This window comes from Salmo trutta, chromosome 13, assembly GCF_901001165.1.
Source record: "Salmo trutta chromosome 13, fSalTru1.1, whole genome shotgun sequence".
In the NCBI taxonomy this organism is placed as follows: domain Eukaryota; kingdom Metazoa; phylum Chordata; class Actinopteri; order Salmoniformes; family Salmonidae; genus Salmo; species Salmo trutta.
Genome location: NC_042969.1, coordinates 81563887 through 81581307, shown reverse-complemented (window position 1 = coordinate 81581307; position 17421 = coordinate 81563887). Strand labels below are relative to the sequence as shown.

The 17421-nt window shown below is 44.7% G+C and overlaps 1 protein-coding gene across 4 annotated transcripts in view; it reads left to right on the top strand.

Moving 5' to 3' along the window:
- p2ry6 (pyrimidinergic receptor P2Y6) overlaps window positions 1-17180 on the top strand; it is a 29237-nt gene extending 12057 nt beyond the window's left edge. The window contains exons 1-4 of one of the 4 annotated variants that reach the window (XM_029773763.1): window positions 2552-2633; window positions 3404-3510; window positions 14767-15205; window positions 15399-17180. In XM_029773763.1, coding sequence (XP_029629623.1) covers window positions 14784-15205; window positions 15399-16104 — 1128 coding nt within the window. In that variant the 5' untranslated portion in view covers window positions 2552-2633; window positions 3404-3510; window positions 14767-14783 and the 3' untranslated portion in view covers window positions 16105-17180. Of the gene's footprint in view, window positions 1-2551; window positions 2634-3092; window positions 3112-3200; window positions 3511-14766; window positions 15206-15398 lie in introns of those variants that run through there. The other 3 variants (XM_029773765.1, XM_029773764.1, XM_029773762.1) reach the window with 3 other exon arrangements.
- Window positions 17181-17421: the final 241 nt, after the last annotated feature.

Genomic DNA, 17421 nt, shown 5'->3' with positions numbered 1-17421 from the left:
TCCCACTGTGGATTTATTAGACTGCATAAATGCATTGGGGGCATTCATACAGTGCATATATACACTGTATATGCACTGTTCAGCATTACCTGTGGAGGGTGCACCCATGAAATGGGGTATCAGTCTACTCTGTGAAATGAGCCACATTAAGCTCACCAGTCAACCTATTGTGCATATGACATTCCCTCTAAATTAGCCAAAATGATAAATCCCATATTGGTCTTTCACAGTCAGGCCAACCCAAGCTGTACTGTTCATATTGGTCTTTCACAGTCAGGCCAACCCAAGCTGTACTGTTCATATTGGTCTTTCACAGTCAGGCCAACCCAAGCTGTACTGTTCATATTGGTCTTTCACAGTCAGGCCAACCCAAGCTGTACTGTTCATATTGGTCTTTCACAGTCAGGCCAACCCAAGCTGTACTGTTCATATTGATCTTTCACAGTCAAGCCAACCCAAGCTGTACTGGTCATATTGGTCTTTCACAGTCAGGCCAACCCAAGCTGTACTGGTCATATTGGTCTTTCACAGTCAGGCCAACCCAAGCTGTACTGTTCATATTGGTCTTTCACAGTCAGGCCAACCCAAGCTGTACTGTTCATATTGGTCTTTCACAGTCAGGCCAACCCAAGCTGTACTGTTCATATTGGTCTTTCACAGTCAGGCCAACCCAAGCTGTACTGTTCATATTGGTCTTTCACAGTCAGGCCAACCCAAGCTGTACTGTTCATATTGATCTTTCACAGTCAGGCCAACCCAAGCTGTACTGGTCATATTGGTCTTTCACAGTCAGGCCAACCCAAGCTGTACTGGTCATATTGGTCTTTCACAGTCAGGCCAACCCAAGCTGTACTGTTCATATTGGTCTTTCACAGTCAGTCCAACCCAAGCTGTACTGTTCATATTGGTCTTTCACAGTCAGGCCAACCCAAGCTGTACTGTTCATATTGGTCTTTCACAGTCAGTCCAACCCAAGCTGTACTGTTCATATTGGTCTTTCACAGTCAGGCCAACCCAAGCTGTACTGGTCATATTGGTCTTTCACAGTCAGGCCAACCCAAGCTGTACTGTTCATATTGGTCTTTCATAGTCAGGCCAACCCAAGCTGTACTGTTCATATTGGTCTTTCACAGTCAGGCCAACCCAAGCTGTACTGTTCATATTGATCTTTCACAGTCAGGCCAACCCAAGCTGTACTGGTCATATTGGTCTTTCACAGTCAGGCCAACCCAAGCTGTACTGGTCATATTGGTCTTTCACAGTCAGGCCAACCCAAGCTGTACTGGTCATATTGGTCTTTCACAGTCAGTCCAACCCAAGCTGTACTGTTCATATTGGTCTTTCACAGTCAGGCCAACCCAAGCTGTACTGGTCATATTGGTCTTTCACAGTCAGGCCAACCCAAGCTGTACTGTTCATATTGGTCTTTCACAGTCAGGCCAACCCAAGCTGTACTGTTCATATTGGTCTTTCACAGTCAGGCCAACCCAAGCTGTACTGTTCATATTGGTCTTTCACAGTCAGGCCAACACAAGCTGTACTGGTCATATTGGTCTTTCACAGTCAGGCCAACCCAAGCTGTATTATGCATTAGGCTAATAGTAGGCCTACTATTGAAACAGTAGTAGGGCGGCAGGTTGCCTAGTGGTTAGAGCGTTGGATTTGTAACTGGAAGGTTGCAAGATCGAATCCCCGAGCTGACGTCTATCGTTCAGCCTCTGAACAAGGCTGTTAACCCTGAATAAGAACTTAACTGACTTGCCTAGTTAAATAAAAATTCGAGCTACGATGCTGAGTTTCTCTGTGTGTCACTGACACCCCATGCCATTGTTCCATAAGGTGAAATAAGTACGCTCCAATGCAATTCTAAATCACCCTGTGTAACCGATGTGAAATGGCTAGTTAGTTAGTGGTGGTGCGCGCTAATAGCATTTCAATCAGTGACGTCACTCGCTCTGAGACTTGAAGTAGGGTTTCCCCTTGCGTTGCAAGGGCTGCGGCTTTTGTGGCGCGATGGGTAACGATGCTTCGTGGGTGTCAGTTGTTGATGTGTGCAAGGGTCCCTGGTTCGAGCCCGGGTTGGGGCGAAGAGAGGGACGGAACCTACACTGTTACACCTGCATGGGCCTTCCCTGTAGCTCAGTTGGTAGAGCATGGTGTTTGCAACGCCCGGGTTGTGGGTTCGATTCCCATGGGGGGCCAGCACAGAGGAAAAAAATAAAATAATGCATGAAATGAAATGTACGCATTCTCTACTGTAAGTCGCTCTGGATAAGAGTGTCTGCTAAATGACTAAAATGTAAATAAACTGAGTCAGAAATTCACAGGTATCAGATGTTCCACCATTTTTTTCAGGTTTTAGTTCTCAAAGTCACACTTTTTTTTAACAGCAAAACAATTATATAGTCTAAGTCCATAACAATGCTTAAACCACACCAGGAGACCACTTTTGAAGTCTGGGGGAAAAAAATCTAATAAAATGAAGATTTTTGAGAGTAGTTACCCTTTAATTGAAGAGTGCAGGCACGTGGCGCTACTGTTTAATTAGCGGTGGTTCTGTAGCACGTGAGGTGGAGTTTGCAAATGAACTGGCCACCGGATTGATGCAGATAATCGTGATATCTTTCTGACAGGTAGGCATGGGCTACTTTGTAGCTAGTTAACATTTAATAGAGAAGGATTTTGGGAAAGTCTTTCTATCTACCAGAAGCCTGTTAGTGGTATCATTAGCATCACTATATTTGTCCTGTTCCTTAATTGTTTGAAACCTGAACGTTTTACTTTGTATTATCAGGCATGTTTACCTTGCTTCAAAGTAGCCTATAGACAAAAATCCCACTATAGAAACGTGGAGGCAATTCTTTTTTATACGTATCAGTGGGGATTAAGAAGTGAGTATAAGCAATGCCCACTGAAAAATAAGTGGGTATATGGCGTATACCCTCCACTACCCCACTGGGGCTGCCTCCTGGGTGTGAGCAAGGTGCCCTGTTCAAGGCCCATGTAACTAATTAGCACGGCGTAATGAGTAGGATTCTGTTTCCACATGCAAAAGTGATTGCTTTCGACAAACTCTTTATCTGCCTTCGCAATGAAAAGTAGTTCGAAAATGTAAACGTATATATTTATTTATTTTATGGAAAAGATACGCATGTTTCTGGACGATGCACAATGCTGCCTTGTTGACACCGGCGCTCCTCCCTCCGTGGTTTTGCCAGTTCATGTCACGGGCCTTATAGACCGGTGCCGCGCGGCTCATGATAATCGAATTCGCCACATTTCATTGATATTATGCTCTCTTGTGTTGCGAAAAACATAAAAATCAGTTGGACTTTATGAAGGATCTCCAATGATTGGCTTACTTCTTTTTCTCATGAAAGTACTTCTTTGTTTGTGCTACTAGGCGACTGCCTGGTCAAACACGAGGTAGACCGAGGCACCCTCGCAGGGTTGGATCTCCCACTTGTTGACAGCTACAGAGAAAGTCGATATTTTGTCGCAGCTGCAGAGGTAAGAGTTACAATTTAAATTTAAATGCAGACGACTTTAAATAACCTATTTGGCACATTGTATAGTCATTATACCATAGTAGTCTGAAACATGTTTCCATAGAATAGAAATCATTTTGGCAATGGCTCTCTGAATTAAATATGATCAAATCTTCGGGACAATTTTTTGACCCATTCATTCTTGAAGAATATAATTGATAAATGCCTAATTAGCTTAGTTCAACTGTGGTACCTCATCAGAACACAAAATATACACTTGTTTTACTCCATTGTTTGTAAATAAAGTAATGTAAACCAATACTGTATAGCCTCAAAACACGTTTTAAAACTATAATCTTGTTTCATGGTTGGTCAGTGCTTTCATCCATAACGGTGTCTGTGAATTTGAGAGAGGACTTGAGAAATGTATCCAATCTCTCTGTTGTTTACCCAAACAGTGGTGCGGTAACTCCTATGGTATTGTTTGATCCGCATATTACCCCTTTAAACCACATAGCTATTTGAACCTGTCTTCACATGTCAACAACACGAGGTGTCCTAATATTGCTGTTCAATAACCTTCACTGTGTCACGGTGAATGGTTGGGAATTTGTAGTTCTATTGCTGTGTTTCGGAGAAACAGGAAATGCTGTTTTGGTGGTGCACTTTAGAGCAGCGCATTGATAAAGCCAACCTTTGAGTTACTCTTTCCTCAAGCACACACACTTTGTTTGAGATTCAATAATATTTGATTAGAAACAGCGAGGACTATGTTGTGCATATGGAGTACAGCACCTACTCAGTTTTACAGCTTTCCATCCTTCTGTTCCAGACATGTTTAGGCTACTCATTGTTTCCCATTTCCCCTATATGCGTTTAGCAGTGACATTTATCGTGGACTCCTGCTAACTCTTCCTCCTCTGCTGAATAAATTCCTAGGGGAAACACTGCTAATTTTTAATAAAACACATGGTTGATGAATGATATAGAGTTGGTGCTATGACAGTGTTCTCTTTAACACCTCACAGCAACAGAATAGTGTCTGTCTGTGTACACCTGTGTGTGCATCTTCTGTGATGGAAAACATAATATGTGTATAGTGACCACAGCTGTGTTTCCAGTAAAAGTCCTGTTGGGTCAGACCACATCAGACATTAGTCAGGGTCCTGTGGCTGCTTTCTCTGGCTCCACTGGCACAGACATAGTTGACATAGAGGATGGAGGGAGATTGAGAAGCAATGTGTATTCTATGTTAACTGCCTCTCTCCTGGTCTGATGGGGGTAACGTTCATTCAGGGATGGACGGACTATACATGTCGGTGCCATTGCTACAGATGGTGGACTTGGGGAGTTCCTCTCCTACAGATTAAAGTGCTTTGAGACCTGGTGAGGACTAACAATACAATCCATTAACATGGTTTCCTGAACAAAGCAGTTAACCCACTGCTCCCCCCGGGCAGTTAACCCCCCGGGCAGTTAACCCACCGCTCCCTCCCCCGGGCAGTTAACCCACCGCTCCCCCCCCCCGGGCAGTTAACCCACCGCTCCCCCCCGGGCAGTTAACCCCCCGGGCAGTTAACCCACTGCTCCCCCCCCCGGGGATTCAGAGGGGTTGGATTAAATGAGGAAGACACATTTCAGTTGAAGGCATTCAGTTGTACAACTGACTAGGTGTCCCCCCCCTTTCATTTATTGATCAGAGTTAACTGTCCTGCATGTCTCTGTAGTTTTAATAACGGTCCTTTCATTTATTGATCAGAGTTAACTGTCCTGCATGTCTCTGTAGTTTTAATAACGGTCCTTTCATTTATTGATCAGAGTTAACTGTCCTGCATGTCTCTGTAGTTTTAATAACGGTCCTTTCATGTATTGATCAGAGTTAACTGTCCTGCATGTCTCTGTAGTTTTAATAACGGTCCTTTCATTTATTGATCAGAGTTAACTGTCCTGCATGTCTCTGTAGTTTTAATAACGGTCCTTTCATTTATTGATCAGAGTTAACTGTCCTGCATGTCTCTGTAGTTTTAATAACGGTCCTTTCATGTATTGATCAGAGTTAACTGTCCTGCATGTCTCTGTAGTTTTAATAACGGTCCTTTCATGTATTGATCAGAGTTAACTGTCCTGCATGTCTCTGTAGTTTTAATAACGGTCCTTTCATGTATTGATCAGAGTTAACTGTCCTGCATGTCTCTGTAGTTTTAATAACGGTCCTTTCATGTATTGATCAGAGTTAACTGTCCTGCATGTCTCTGTAGTTTTAATAACGGTCCTTTCATGTATTGATCAGAGTTAACTGTCCTGCATGTCTCTGTAGTTTTAATAACGGTCCTTTCATTTATTGATCAGAGTTAACTGTCCTGCATGTCTCTGTAGTTTTAATAACGGTCCTTTCATTTATTGATCAGAGTTAACTGTCCTGCATGTCTCTGTAGTTTTAATAACGGTCCTTTCATTTATTGATCAGAGTTAACTGTCCTGCATGTCTCTGTAGTTTTAATAACGGTCCTTTCATTTATTGATCAGAGTTAACTGTCCTGCATGTCTCTGTAGTTTTAATAACGGTCCTTTCATTTATTGATCAGAGTTAACTGTCCTGCATGTCTCTGTAGTTTCACCAGCTGCACATTCACTTCCTCCTCGCCTTGTGAAACCATGACAACTTCTGCCTCGGTGACAGAGGTATCTCTACAAATCCCTTGACGATGCACTGGAGAGGGCTCTTCACAGCGTAAGTGCCTAAACACCCCTGTAGGATCTCCTTTTGGCTGTAACTGAAAGTCAGGAGCTGTAAGACTGCAGGGGGTTGGAGACTAAAAATAAGTCGTTTGAAGAATTGGTATTGAGCTACATGCTGAATAAGCTGGTCTACTCACTATGACATCAGATAGCTTGATGTTGCACCTAGCAGAGCAGACCGGCGTCGGGGCGCAGGGCAGACCGGCGTCGGGGCGCAGGGCAGACCGGCGTCGGGGCGCAGGGCAGACCGGCGTCGGGGCGCCGGGCAGGGCAGATCTGATTTTTAGCCTCTGACCAGTCACTCCATGTTCTCCTAACTGTGTCATCCCAGGGGGAGAAGCCAGCTCTGATGACAGTAATGTTAGGTATTGTTTGTTGTAATATTGACCCACAGTAGCACACAGAAATCTGGACACAACTTGTTGTCTTGAAGTGTTGGTGTCCCCGCTGGGTTAGGTGAGGGTCAGTATCTTGAAGTGTTGGTGTCCCCGCTGGGTTAGGTGAGGGTCAGTATCTTGAAGTGTTGGTGTCCCCGCTGGGTTAGGTGAGGGTCAGTATCTTGAAGTGTTGGTGTCCCCGCTGGGTTAGGTGAGGGTCAGTATCTTGAAGTGTTGGTGTCCCCGCTGGGTTAGGTGAGGGTCAGTATCTTGAAGTGTTGGTGTCCCCGCTGGGTTAGGTGAGGGTCAGTATCTTGAAGTGTTGGTGTCCCCGCTGGGTTAGGTGAGGGTCAGTATCTTGAAGTGTTGGTGTCCCCGCTGGGTTAGGTGAGGGTCAGTATCTTGAAGTGTTGGTGTCCCCGCTGGGTTAGGTGAGGGTCAGTATCTTGAAGTGTTGGTGTCCCCGCTGGGTTAGGTGAGGGTCAGTATCTTGAAGTGTTGGTGTCCCCGCTGGGTTAGGTGAGGGTCAGTATCTTGAAGTGTTGGTGTCCCCGCTGGGTTAGGTGAGGGTCAGTATCTTGAAGTGTTGGTGTCCCCGCTGGGTTAGGTGAGGGTCAGGTTTGCGTTAAAAATAAACCCTGGTAATTTCCACTTTCTCTCTTATGTCTATTTTAGAGTTATACCTCGTCTGTCCTGAGATTGATTGATGGGGTGTGTTTCTAAGGTTACAACGTCTGTCCAGATTGATTGATGATGTAAATTGATTAAATGAGATATGGCCTTGGCTTTAAAGTGTGTGTGTGTGTCAGAGCCGTAGACAGGGTGACCACCCCCTCTCATCCATCCAGTAAAATCAGACTGAAGAGGAGACAGCAGCATTAGTCATTGATTAGGCTGAGGAAAAGATGCCTTCCTCGCATGGTCAGGGATTTAATCAGAGAATGTCATTATTGTGTGTGTGTGTGTGTGTGTGTGTAATCACTGTGCATGAGAAAGGGCAAATGGAAGATGAGGCTTAATGTTATCTTGTTAAAATATCTGATGTGTCTGGTTTTGGTCACCTGCTCATGCAGTTTAGAAATAAGTGCGTGTGCCTGAGTGTGTAATCTCGGCATGCACAAATGACGTGTGTCTGACAGCTTCTGCAGTCTGAGTTTGCACCTGTCTATGCTTTCTGAGAATTCTCTGGATAAAACACCATGTTAGGTGGTCAATCTGGAGCTTTTTATTGGAAATGCACACACTCTTCAGAGATGTTTCCAATAAGATGAGGCGTTGGGCAAACACTTTCCCCAAAGGGCCATGGCAGCACTACGGGGGGCTGGTGATGACAAACATTCACAGAGAGTACTTCAACCATCACACACACACATTCACAGAGCGGGAGAGAGTACTTCAACCATCACACACACATTCACAGAGCGGGAGAGAGTACTTCAACCATCACACACACACATTCACAGAGCGGGAGAGAGTACTTCAACCATCACACACACACATTCACAGAGAGAGAGAGAGTACTTCAACCATCACACACACACATTCACAGAGAGAGAGAGAGTACTTCAACCATCACACACACACATTCACAGAGAGAGAGAGTACTTCAACCATCACACACACACATTCACAGAGAGAGAGAGAGAGTACTTCAACCATCACACACACACATTCACAGAGAGAGAGAGAGAGTACTTCAACCATCACACACACACATTCACAGAGAGAGAGAGAGAGTACTTCAACCATCACACACACACATTCACAGAGAGAGAGAGAGAGTACTTCAACCATCACACACACACATTCACAGAGAGAGAGAGAGAGAGTACTTCAACCATCACACACACACATTCACAGAGAGAGAGAGAGAGTACTTCAACCATCACACACACACATTCACAGAGAGAGAGAGAGAGAGAGAGTACTTCAACCATCACACACACACATTCACACAGAGAGAGAGAGAGAGAGAGAGTACTTCAACCATCACACACACACATTCACAGAGAGAGAGAGAGAGAGAGTACTTCAACCATCACACACACACATTCACAGAGAGAGAGAGAGAGAGAGTACTTCAACCATCACACACACATTCACAGAGAGAGAGAGAGAGAGAGTACTTCAACCATCACACACACACACACACAGAGAGAGAGAGAGAGAGAGTACTTCAACCATCACACACACACATTCACAGAGAGAGAGAGAGAGAGAGTACTTCAACCATCACACACACACATTCACAGAGAGAGAGAGAGTACTTCAACCATCACACACACACATTCACAGAGAGAGAGAGAGAGAGAGTACTTCAACCATCACACACACACATTCACAGAGAGAGAGAGAGAGAGAGTACTTCAACATCACACACACACATTCACAGAGGAGAGAGAGAGAGAGTACTTCAACCATCACACACACCATTCACAGAGAGAGAGAGAGAAGAGTACTTCAAAACCATCACACACAACACATTCACAGACGAGGGAGAGAGAGAGTACTTCACACATCACACACACAATTCACAGAGAGAGCGAGACGAGAGAAGAGAGTGAGGAGAGTTACTTCAACCATTCACACAACACATTCACAGAGAGGAGAGAGAGAGAGCGAGTTACTTCCACCATCACACACACACATTCACAGAGAGAAGAGGGAGAGAGTTACGTCAACATCACACACACACATTCACAGAGAGCGCGAGAGTACTTCAAACCAATCACACAACCACATTCACAGAGAGGAGAATACTTCAACATCACAACACTACATGACCACAGAGATGGAGAGTAGAGTAGTACTTCAACCATCACACACACACATTCACAGAGAGAGAGAGGGAGAGAGTACTTCAACCATCACACACACACATTCACAGAGAGGGAGAGAGTACTTCAACCATCACACACACACATTCACAGAGAGGGAGAGAGTACTTCAACCATCACACACACACATTCACAGAGAGGGAGAGAGTACTTCAACCATCACACACACACATTCACAGAGAGGGAGAGAGTACTTCAACCATCACACACACACATTCACAGAGAGGGAGAGAGTACTTCAACCATCACACACACACATTCACAGAGAGGGAGAGAGTACTTCAACCATCACACACACACATTCACAGAGAGGGAGAGAGTACTTCAACCATCACACACACACATTCACAGAGAGGGAGAGAGTACTTCAACCATCACACACACACATTCACAGAGAGAGAGAGAGTACTTCAACCATCACACACACACATTCACAGAGAGGGAGAGAGTACTTCAACCATCACACACACACATTCACAGAGAGAGAGAGAGTACTTCAACCATCACACACACACATTCACAGAGAGGGAGAGAGTACTTCAACCATCACACACACACATTCACAGAGAGGGAGAGAGTACTTCAACCATCACACACACACATTCACAGAGAGGGAGAGAGTACTTCAACCATCACACACACACATTCACAGAGAGGGAGAGAGTACTTCAACCATCACACACACACATTCACAGAGAGGGAGAGAGTACTTCAACCATCACACACACACATTCACAGAGAGGGGAGAGAGTACTTCAACCATCACACACACACATTCACAGAGAGGGAGAGAGTACTTCAACCATCACACACACACATTCACAGAGAGGGAGAGAGTACTTCAACCATCACACACACACATTCACAGAGAGGGAGAGAGTACTTCAACCATCACACACACACATTCACAGAGAGGGAGAGAGTACTTCAACCATCACACACACACATTCACAGAGAGAGAGAGAGAGTACTTCAACCAACACACACACACACACACACACTGTGATGTGGAATATTGGCACTCCCTTTCCATCCCCCTCACTTGTCATTCCTGGTATGAAATGTTGTGAAACCATGCGTCAGTGTTCAGACAATAGAACCAGAGTATGTTTGTCTGAGATTGCTAGAGCTGACTTGTGGTTTGGACTGAGAGAGATATGTGGTTGATAATGATGATGTTGATGGTGAAGGGGCTAGGATAATACAATGATGATGGTGGTGAAGGGGATAGGATAATACAATGGTGGTGGGGGTGAAGGGGCTAGGATAATACAATGATGGTGAAGGTGGTGAAGGGGCTAGGATAATACAATGGTGGTGGGGGTGAAGGGCATAGGATAATACAGTGGGGGTGAAGGGGCTAGGATAATACAATGGTGGTGGGGGTGAAGGGGCTAGGATAATACAATGGTGGTGGGGGTGAAGGGGATAGGATAATACAATGATGGTGGGGGTGAAGGGCATAGGATAATACAGTGGGGGTGAAGGGGCTAGGATAATACAATGGTGGTGGGGGTGAAGGGGCTAGGATAATACAATGGTGGTGGGGGTGAAGGGCATAGGATAATACAGTGGGGGTGAAGGGGCTAGGATAATACAATGGTGGTGGGGGTGAAGGGGCTAGGATAATACAATGGTGGTGGGGGTGAAGGGGATAGGATAATACAATGGTGGTGAAGGGGCTAGGATAATACAATGGTGGTGAAGGGGCTAGGATAATACAATGGTGGTGAAGGGGCTAGGATAATACAATGATGGTGGTGGTGGTGGTGAAGGGGCTAGGATAATACAATGGTGGTGAAGGGGCTAGGATAATACAATGATGGTGGTGGTGGTGGTGAAGGGGCTAGGATAATACAATGATGGTGGTGGTGAAGGGGCTAGGATAATACAATGATGGTGGTGGTGGTGAAGGGGCTAGGATAATACAATGATGGTGGTGGTGAAGGGGCTAGGATAATACAATGATGGTGGTGGTGGTGAAGGGGATAGGATAATACAATGATGGTGGTGGTGGTGAAGGGGCTAGGATAATACAATGATGGTGGTGGTGGTGAAGGGGCTAGGATAATACAATGATGGTGAAGGTGGTGAAGGGGCTAGGATAATACAATGATGGTGAAGGTGGTGAAGGGGCTAGGATAATACAATGATGGTGGTGGTGGTGAAGGGGATAGGATAATACAATGATGGTGAAGGTGGTGAAGGGGCTAGGATAATACAATGATGGTGAAGGTGGTGAAGGGGCTAGGATAATACAATGATGGTGGTGGTGGTGAAGGGGCTAGGATAATACAATGATGGTGGTGGTGGTGAAGGGGATAGGATAATACAATGATGATGGTGGTGAAGGGGATAGGATAATACAATGGTGGTGGGGGTGAAGGGGCTAGGATAATACAGTGGGGGTGAAGGGGCTAGGATAATACAATGATGGTGAAGGTGGTGAAGGGGCTAGGATAATACAATGGTGGTGGGGGTGAAGGGCATAGGATAATACAGTGGGGGTGAAGGGGCTAGGATAATACAATGGTGGTGGGGGTGAAGGGGCTAGGATAATACAATGGTGGTGGGGGTGAAGGGGATAGGATAATACAATGATGGTGAAGGTGGTGAAGGGGCTAGGATAATACAATGGTGGTGGGGGTGAAGGGCATAGGATAATACAATGATGGTGGTGGTGGTGAAGGGGCTAGGATAATACAATGATGGTGGTGGTGGTGAAGGGGCTAGGATAATACAATGATGGTGAAGGTGGTGAAGGGGCTAGGATAATACAATGATGGTGAAGGTGGTGAAGGGGCTAGGATAATACAATGATGGTGGTGGTGGTGAAGGGGATAGGATAATACAATGATGGTGAAGGTGGTGAAGGGGCTAGGATAATACAATGATGGTGAAGGTGGTGAAGGGGATAGGATAATACAATGATGGTGAAGGGGCTAGGATAATACAATGATGGTGGTGGTGAAGGGGCTAGGATAATACAATGGTGGTGAAGGGGCTAGGATAATACAATGGTGGTGGGGGTGAAGGGGCTAGGATAATACAATGATGGTGAAGGTGGTGAAGGGCATAGGATAATACAATGGTGGTGGGGGTGAAGGGGCTAGGATAATACAATGGTGGTGGGGGTGAAGGGGCTAGGATAATACAATGGTGGTGGGGGTGAAGGGCATAGGATAATACAATGATGGTGGGGGTGAAGGGGCTAGGATAATACAATGGTGGTGGGGGTGAAGGGGCTAGGATAATACAATGGTGGTGGGGGTGAAGGGGCTAGGATAATACAATGATGGTGGTGGTGAAGGGGCTAGGATAATACAATGGTGGTGGGGGTGAAGGGGATAGGATAATACAATGATGGTGGTGGTGAAGGGGCTAGAATAAGCGATAGATCTTGATACCACAGGCATACAATCCAAGAGTGGGTAGTGGGGGGCTGACAGACAGACAGGCCCACTGCTAAACTACTGTTCTGGATTTTCCAGCACATTAATGTTTCTTATAAAAACAACAAGTGACGCAGTCAGTCTTTCCTTAATTAACTCTGAGCCAAGAGAGACTGGCATGCTTAGTATTTATATCAGCCCTCTGATTACAATGAAGAGCAAGACGTGGTGCTCTGTTCTGGGCCAGCTGCAGCTTAACTAGGTGTTTCCTTGCAGCACTGGACCACACGACTGGACAATGATCAAGATAAGATAAAACTGGAGCCTGCAGGACTTGCTTTGTGGAGTGTGGTGTCAAAAAAGCAGAGCATCTCTTTATTATGAACAGACCCCTCCCCATCTTTACATCCATTGAATCTATATGTTTTGACCATAACAGTTTACAATCTAATGTAACACTAAGTAATTTAGTCTCCTCAACTTGTTCAACAGCCACACCATTCATTACCAGATTCAGTGGAGGTCTACAACTTAGGGAATGATTTATTCCAAAAGCCATAACACAAGTTTTCTCAACAACAGGTTATGGTCAATAATATCAAAGGCTGCACTGAAATCTAACAGTACAGCTCCCACAATCTTCTTAATATCAATTTCTTTCTACCAATCACCAGTCATTTGTGTCAGTGCAGTTGTGTGCCCTTCTCTATAAGCATGCTGAAAGTCTGTTGTTCATTTGTTTACAGAGAAGTAGCATTGTATTTGGTCAAACACAATTTTTCCAACGGTTTGCTAAGAGCTGGCAGCAAACTGATAGGTCTGCTGTTAGAACCAGTAATGGCCGCTTTATCACGCTTTGGTAGTGGAATGACTGGCTTCCCTCCAGGCCTGAGGACAAAGACTTTCCTCTAGGCTCAGATTAAAGATATGACTGACAGGAGTGTCTATAGAGTCAGCTACCATCCTCAGTATCTTTCCATCTAACATGTCAATGCCAGGACGGTTGTCATTATTCATCGAAATAGTGTTTCCACCTCTCCCACACTAACTTTACAAAATTCAAACTTGAAATTATTTTTTTTTTTTTATACCTTAATACCATGGCTTACTGTTCTTTGTTGGCATTTCCTGCCTACGTTTGCCCACTTTGTCAATGAAGTAATCATTACTGTAATTGGCAACATCAAATGGTTTTCTGATGAATAAGCCATTTTGATTTCAATTTTTGTTTTATATTTATCATTGATCTTGGCTTCATAATACAGTTTCTTCCTTGTTTTGTTGAGTGTAGTCACATTATTCCTTAATTTGTAGTCACATTTATTAGCCACTCCTTTTGCCCCATCAGAGATGCAGAGAAGAAAGCATATTTAGTCAGCAGAAAAATAAATAGATATTTGACATGGAATAAAACATAATGCTTATGGCTGTAGATTGCAGGAAAAAGGTGTTTTCAGGTGTTTGAAAAATCCTATATTCTCCAATTTACGGACGGGGGTCCAAGCTCCTCTACAGGCCATCCTTATGTACTTTGTGCCCCCTCAGATTTGTGTGGTTCATGATGCCAGTGGGTCTGTGTGTATCTGACCTAACATAGCGTAAAGGTGTATGTATCTCTGTCTGAGCCTAAAAGAACGGGCACAATGGATTATGGTCATTGTAGTTAATTACCACGTTTCTGCCTTGAACTCGGTTGAAAACTACAACTGCCTTCAGCCCTGCATTCCACATAGTTCTTGACTTGATTTCTCTCGTGAATTATTTGATTTTGCTTTGGGCTCACAATAAAAACTAAATGGAATTCAAGTAATTGAACTGATGTCAGTCAATTAGTTATTTAATAACCACAAAAAAAAAGTTTTGGTTAATTGCGCAACACTGCAGGGTTGTCAACTTTGATGCAATTAACCCACTCCTCTCTTCCCTGTTTCAGAATGTGAAGCTGTTGCCATGTCAATATCCTCTCTAGAAGTGTTCTCTACGGAACCGTTCCTAAATGGAACATTCACAGCAGAAGGTTCCTCCTCTGGACCATACACAGAACCCCACTTGGGCGACAACCTCGTCGCCTTGGGTGACAACAATGTCACAGGGTCAGACTGCACCTATAAGGAGGATTTTAAGCGCTTCCTACTTCCTGCCATCTACAGTGTGGTCTTCCTGATTGGTCTGCCTCTGAACGGGGTGGTCATCCTGAAGATCTGGAGGTCACGACCCAACCTGACCCGGAGCAATGTCTACATGCTCAACCTGGCCACGGCTGACTTCCTGTATGTGATGTCACTACCTCTGCTCATCTACAACTACGCTAGTCATGACTACTGGCCCTTTGGAGAGCTGGCCTGCAAACTGGTCCGCTTTCAGTTCTACAGGTAGTATAGCTACTCATTTACTGACATATTCAAATCATAGTTTTATAGATTATTTGAAAAACTCATACTTACAGTTCTACAAGTAATAATGAGTCATACACTGCATGTTACCTTTCTGCGGAGAGAGCTTTGAGTGGATGGTAGAGAGAGAACCCTGTCATAACATCAGTGATATTATTTATTGTTTCCACAGTAACCTGCATGGCAGTATCCTGTTCCTGACCTGTATCAGCCTCCAGCGCTACGTGGGCATCTGCCACCCTATGGCCGGCTGGCACAAGCAGGGGGGTCGCAGGCTGGCATGGGTGGTCTGTGGGGGAGTGTGGCTGGTGGTCGCCGTCCTCTGTGCCCCCACTTTCCACTACACCTCCACAGGAACACAACGTAACCGTACCGTCTGTTACGACCTGAGTCGACCGGAGCACTCGGCTGACTACTACCCCTATGGGATGGCTCTGACCTGCCTGGGCTTCCTGTTGCCTTTTATGGGCGTGGTGGCGTGCTACTGTCGCATGGGTCGCCTCCTCTGCCGCCCGCCGTCCCATCAGGGTGTTAACATGGCCGCCTCAATGGAGAAACGGGACAAGGCGGTGAAGATGATAATCATCGTGGTGACGGTTTTCGCTGTGAGCTTCCTGCCGTTCCACCTTACTAAGACCATGTACCTGTTGGTACGAACTTTACCAGGTGCTCCGTGTGAGACACGGAACCTGTTCTCAGTGATCTACAAGTGCACCAGGCCGTTCGCCAGCATGAACAGCGTTCTAGATCCTATACTGTTCTATTTCACACAGCCACGGTTCCGCAGGAGCACCAGAATACTGGTCACCAAGATCACCACTCTCAGAGACAGGGAACCAAGATGTGAGAAAGTGAAAAACCTCACCAAGAACCCTTGATTATTTAGAACCCATGTGTTTAACTAGAAGTTCATTCAATGGTAAACTCACTTTGAGACAAAATAACTAAGGTGTGTGTGAAACATCCATAGTCCACAGTTGTATTACACCTAGATACATGGGTTCTGGGTACCTAGAACCAATCCAGAACCCTCATTGACTTCTGCTCTGCCAGCATGGCAACAAGCCAGTGTGTTTGTTACTGTGTTTGCTTGTGACTGTATGCTGAAATGCATGAAGTAGTCAGCCATAACACTGTGTTTGGTTGCCATAGTATTATGTAGTGCATCCTGTATGTCTGAGCATACTGCTAGTTGTTTACCCTATGAGCCACTAGGTGGCGTGTATTACCTACATGTCCCATAGCCTTAAAGGGATAATCCACCCCAAACCACAAATTCCTATGATTAACAGTGTATAACACTAATATATGAAAACAATGTTGTTTTTAAACAAATGTTTCATTTTTAGCAATGTGAAAATCGATGTGGTGTCTTTTGCAGCTCACGCAACTACAAAAGATGCAATGCTCTCTTTCTGGGCTGGCTAGCTAGCAAACATAGCTACACACAACAATGGCAAAGTCAATATCAGCATGTAAAGTAGCTAGTTAGCTGTAAAATCACCTGAACAACCTGCACTAACAATTTAGGAGTCTATCTCACCGTGTTTGCAGTTCCTCTCTGCCAAGAGTGAGGACAGAAGACGTTGCTATGGCAACAGTGAGCCATTCCCACAGACAAACAGTGCGCATTGTGAGATGGTACTTGAAGGAGAAAACTGAGATGAATAAATTGGTGCAGTGTTTTAGATTTGAGCATATCTAAGTGAAATGTGTACTTTGTCATGATGATATTTAAGTGATATTTGCGCCGAGAAGCTGGTCTTTGAAGGACATATTGGCACGGGTGTTGTTAGCCCCGAGGCAAAGTCGAGTGCCAGCAAACCACGCCATATATCCCGCAAACACTGGCTATGAGGGAATTATTGAAACAATGTTGCAAATGTCGGAGATACAGACAGCAAGGTTTATACAAATCTCCCCTGTTGAAAACTGAATGTTAATCTAAAAGAAATGTGAAATAATGTCTAGATGCTTTTTATAGTGGAGATCAAGTTTATACATTACCTGGCTGGGTTGATGAGATGGTGGATTGTGCAGTCAGATGGAACAGAGTAAATAGACATTTTAATGTCATAGATTTGGCCAGTGGTAACTTGCGGAATAGACACCTGTTGGAATGTGGTTTTAATCAATCAGCACTCTGGATTAGACCCACCCGTTTTCTATATATATATATATATATATATATATAT